This window comes from Solanum verrucosum, unplaced genomic scaffold (assembly GCF_900185275.1).
Source record: "Solanum verrucosum unplaced genomic scaffold, falcon-dt-bn FXZP01000189.1, whole genome shotgun sequence".
NCBI lineage: Eukaryota > Viridiplantae > Streptophyta > Magnoliopsida > Solanales > Solanaceae > Solanum > Solanum verrucosum.
In genome coordinates, this window is record NW_026020814.1 from 1,192,870 (window position 1) to 1,196,983 (window position 4,114).

Genomic DNA, 4,114 nt, shown 5'->3' on the forward strand with positions numbered 1-4,114 from the left:
GTTCTAAATATCAAAAAAATTGACAGGGAGCACTTCCTTCAAATGGGTTCATATTAATCAAACTCCAATGTAAATATCGGATATCGGATAAATCGAAAAAGAAGTTAGTGAAAGGCATAATGGCATGTGACAGCTCACCATTGGCCAAAGGAGTTTCCCCTTTGCAAGACTGTACAGATTGATAAGCCAGCTAAGCTAAAAAATAGTCCCATCTGTCCTATCCCTCTTTCTCTCTCGTAAATAATAATCTATGGTCCATTTATATATAGTATGTCCAATCAATTAGGGTGACAGTTACCTTCCTCCAACTACTAAATATCTTCTTCTTTGAAGAATTCTCTGTTTTGTTGATTCTGTTTGTAGCCATGGCAGAATTGGAAGCTAAGAAAGTAGAAATTGTGGACCCTGCACCCCCTGCGCCAGGACCTGTTGAAACTCCTAAAGAAGTGGTGGCTGATGAGAAAGTTATAGTTGCACCAGCTCTGCCTCCTCCTGCAGAAGAAAAAGAAAAACCCGATGACTCGAAAGCATTAGTTGTCGTTGAAACTAGTATAATCTCTTATCTCTTTGTGTTTATGGATTTTTTTTATATGTTTTCAGCTGAATTTTATGTTTACTATGAAGAGAATTGCCCTGCTTAATTTTAATTTTAATTTTTTGAAAACTGTTGTGGGAGGGGAAAGGGATTATAAGATGAGGAATCAAACGCTCACCAATTACTTCAAGTGAGCTATTAAGAATTAAGATTCAGTTGCCTTGCTTAATTGAAGTAGTTCCTGTGTAGAAAAAGTTTGTTTTCTTTTGTTACAGGACTTTGTATGGTTGAAAAAGTGTATACATGTCAGCAGTAGATAACAAAAGAAAAGTTTTTTTTTTTGTTGAAGCAATTGATTTCTTTATCTATTTCTGTTTCAAAAGGGAAAAAAAAAATTGGTTAAAGATTTATTCTATGTTTGTGAAAATTTCACTTTGATTAATTCATGTTATTTATCTGATGTTTTTTGTCCATCTTTTTTTGTGGAGAGGGGAATACAGTGGGATTCGAACCCACACCATTAGGGTTTCACAGCTTGCGAACAGAGCTGCACCCCACTATTTTTATCTGATGTTAGGAGTTGTGCTGAGAACACAATTAACTAATAAAAGTGTGCTTTCTCTAACAAGTTAAACTTTTTAGACGAGATGTTACACACTTCAATATAATATCAGAGCAAGCAGAGATCGTGGAATCGGTGGCGTGTTGAGAATGCAATTAACTAATAAAAGAATGTGCTCTTTCTAACCGCTTAAACTTTTATATAAGATGATTACGCATGTTGTTATGCACAAGTTCTAATTATGAGTGTTTTTCAAAATTTTGACTAGTTTCACTACTCTTGCAGTCCTTAGCTTAGATTGTGCTGTCAAAAAATTGTAATTTTTTATGGTCTCACTAACTTTGTGCTACTTGTGTTATTTGCAGAAGCACCAGAACCTGCTGATGAGAAAAAAGAGGGATCTATTGACAGAGGTAGCTTACGATTATTCGTTTCTCTTTGGTTGTTTTTAGTTCATTTACTGCTTAAAGATCATGGACTAATTATTATGATGTATAATCCTCAGATGCTGTGCTTGCTCGCGTTGCAACAGAGAAGAGAGTATCACTCATCAAAGCATGGGAGGAAAGTGAGAAATCAAAAGCCGAAAACAAGTATGTATTCAATCTGCTGATTTTTCATGCATGCTTATGCTTGGTGTATTGGGACTCATACATACATGAATTGGTTTTGCTTGTGAATGAACGATAATTGTATGAATCATGTTAACTGCAAATAGGACACTAGTAGCAATTTGACATTTTCTTGCTCAGAATTAAAAACTTGTTGATTACAGAAGTACTGTATGCTTTTTATGAGACATTGATACTTTATCCCTGGTTGCTTCACTTGGTTATGTCATCTGCACATTTGATCATTCCTTTTGCCTTAAGCTTGAGAGAGTAATTAGAATTTTCTTCATAAGTAAATTACTAAACGATAGTATGTGCGGCCAATTGCTGATTATGGATTGACATGGCTGTGACAATGTATTCATTTGCTTCACTATCAATCTTCTTCATTCGGTTTGAAATAATTATATTTTGTTGCAAAATATGCATAATAGATAGAGTGTGAGTTGCATGGTCTAATATTATCTATCCCATGGATCTTCCCATTGAGAAAGCCCTGCAGCCAATTTTAAGGATCTGCATATACCTTTTCTGTCATTTTCTTTTTCTCCTCAAAGTAATGGGCAATGATTACATTTTTACGCAAACTATAGGGAAACGTTGCCTTAGTTTATGAAAGTGTTATGCATTACTGATTGTGGTAACTTAAATCTGTCGACAGAGCTCAGAAGAAGGTATCTGCAATTGGTGCATGGGAGAACAGCAAGAAAGCTAACCTAGAGGCTGAGCTCAAAAAGATGGAGGTGAGTGGCCATTCTTCAATTTGTGCGATATAGTCAGTTGTATGACATTCGTTATTTGCTTATCATTTTGATGATAAAGACCAATGCTTTTGTTGATTTAACTACTTATCTCGATAACAACACAAGGACATCTATTCTCTCATATTTCTGATGGTTTCGTTTGTGAACTTCTTGTATTCTTAACTGAGGAATATTTTCTCAACAAGTTCCCATTTTATTAATCTTCCATATCTTGTTGTGAGCAGGAACAGTTGGAGAAAAAGAAGGCAGAATATACTGAGAAAATGAAAAACAAAATTGCTCTACTCCACAAGGAAGCAGAAGAGAAGAGAGCGATGATTGAAGCTAAACGTGGAGAAGATCTTCTCAAGGCAGAGGAGCTTGCAGCAAAATACCGTGCCACTGGAACTGCTCCAAAGAAAATCCTTGGAATATTTTGAAGCAGCAAGCACCAGGTCTGCATCGAGAGTGATTGGGAGTTACATTTTGTAAAGTTTGTGCAATTGGAATTTTGTTTCTTGTTAGATTACATTTGTGTGATTATATATTTTAGAACCATTTATTGTTTATTGTTACGTGTGCATAGTGATGTATTTCCAGTGTATATAGCACCTGGACAAAATTAACTTTGTGGGATTGTATGAAGAAAAATGTTGAAGGAAATCTTCATGTTAGTACACAACTCTTGCAGAAAGGCGAAAGCCTCTTTTTTTAGTAAGACAGCTGAGGCTGTCATCGCGGTGCCAATTACTACAAAAACTTACACAACTGCAGTAATCATGTTGAAATAAGGCAAGTAATGCAGTGTTGTGTGACTCAGTGAAGTCGTAGCCCTCCAAGGTCTCGATTACTTGGATCAAGTTAAAACGAGTCCTACTTGTTTCTCCTATACACGTTTCTAGTCCTCCAAATGCATCATAGAGACTTAAAAAAGAATGATGGAGGTCTTGTTAGTCTTGCATTAGATCTTAAGAAGTTGAGTGCTTAACAATTACAGGTACACGCCACGATTTCCTCCTCCTCATAGATCATCATATTTTCTATCAACTCTATACCTTTATGGTTAGGATTGCATTTCTATGTCATTTCATTAGCTATTACCAACCGGTGGATGGACTGGAATAACTAAGTTAGTACTTTGCTTCAAGTTATAGCCTACACAAGGAGTAATTTGTCTTGATGATCATGTCGAAACAGCCAAAAACAAGAACAAAGGAGGAGTTATGCAGAAAGTAGTGCAGAAACCAAACCTTTAGTGGATTAAGAAAAGAAGCAAGTTAGTATCAATCATATAAAGAGAAAAAAAGAGAATCTTTGGATAGCTTAGCATAGCTGCAAAGCAATTTACTTTGAGACTTATAAGATATAGTTCAAATTAACTTGATAGTTTAAAACTCTATACAACTATGTTCAATATTCTGTGCATAGTAATGTCCTTGATCCTTGCAAACTCGGGGTAATTTTTCCAATGATCCAACTAAGACTTCATGTATACGAAAACTTGCTGACTATCCTGAGCTAACTTGGAGGAAGGGGCTTCAATCAAATCCCTATACTGTACAAACAGGATAAAAAATAGTCTTTTGACAGATATAAAAGTTGTTGAATCCCCTTACGTGAGATCACATGCTTAAATTCCTGGTATGACAATCCTGACTCCACT

General features: G+C 35.7%; 1 protein-coding gene across 1 annotated transcript; it reads left to right on the forward strand.

The window, feature by feature from the left end:
* The first annotated feature begins 220 nt into the window (after positions 1-220).
* LOC125813342 (remorin) lies at positions 221-3,091 on the forward strand. Its single transcript, XM_049492844.1, has 5 exons — positions 221-549; positions 1,463-1,510; positions 1,603-1,690; positions 2,370-2,451; positions 2,697-3,091. Exons 1-5 carry the CDS (start codon positions 366-368, stop codon positions 2,889-2,891), a joined length of 597 nt encoding a protein of 198 aa, XP_049348801.1. The 5' UTR covers positions 221-365; the 3' UTR covers positions 2,892-3,091.
* The last annotated feature ends 1,023 nt before the right edge of the window (positions 3,092-4,114 follow it).

Coding starts and splice junctions, on each gene's coding strand:
- LOC125813342 (XM_049492844.1), top strand. CDS start 366: ATGGCAGAATTGGAAGCTAAGAAAGTAGAAATTGTGGACCCTGCACCC. Junction 550..1,462: donor ATTAGTTGTCGTTGAAACTA/GTATAATCTCTT, acceptor TGTTATTTGCAG/AAGCACCAGAACCTGCTGAT. Junction 1,691..2,369: donor AAATCAAAAGCCGAAAACAA/GTATGTATTCAA, acceptor ATCTGTCGACAG/AGCTCAGAAGAAGGTATCTG.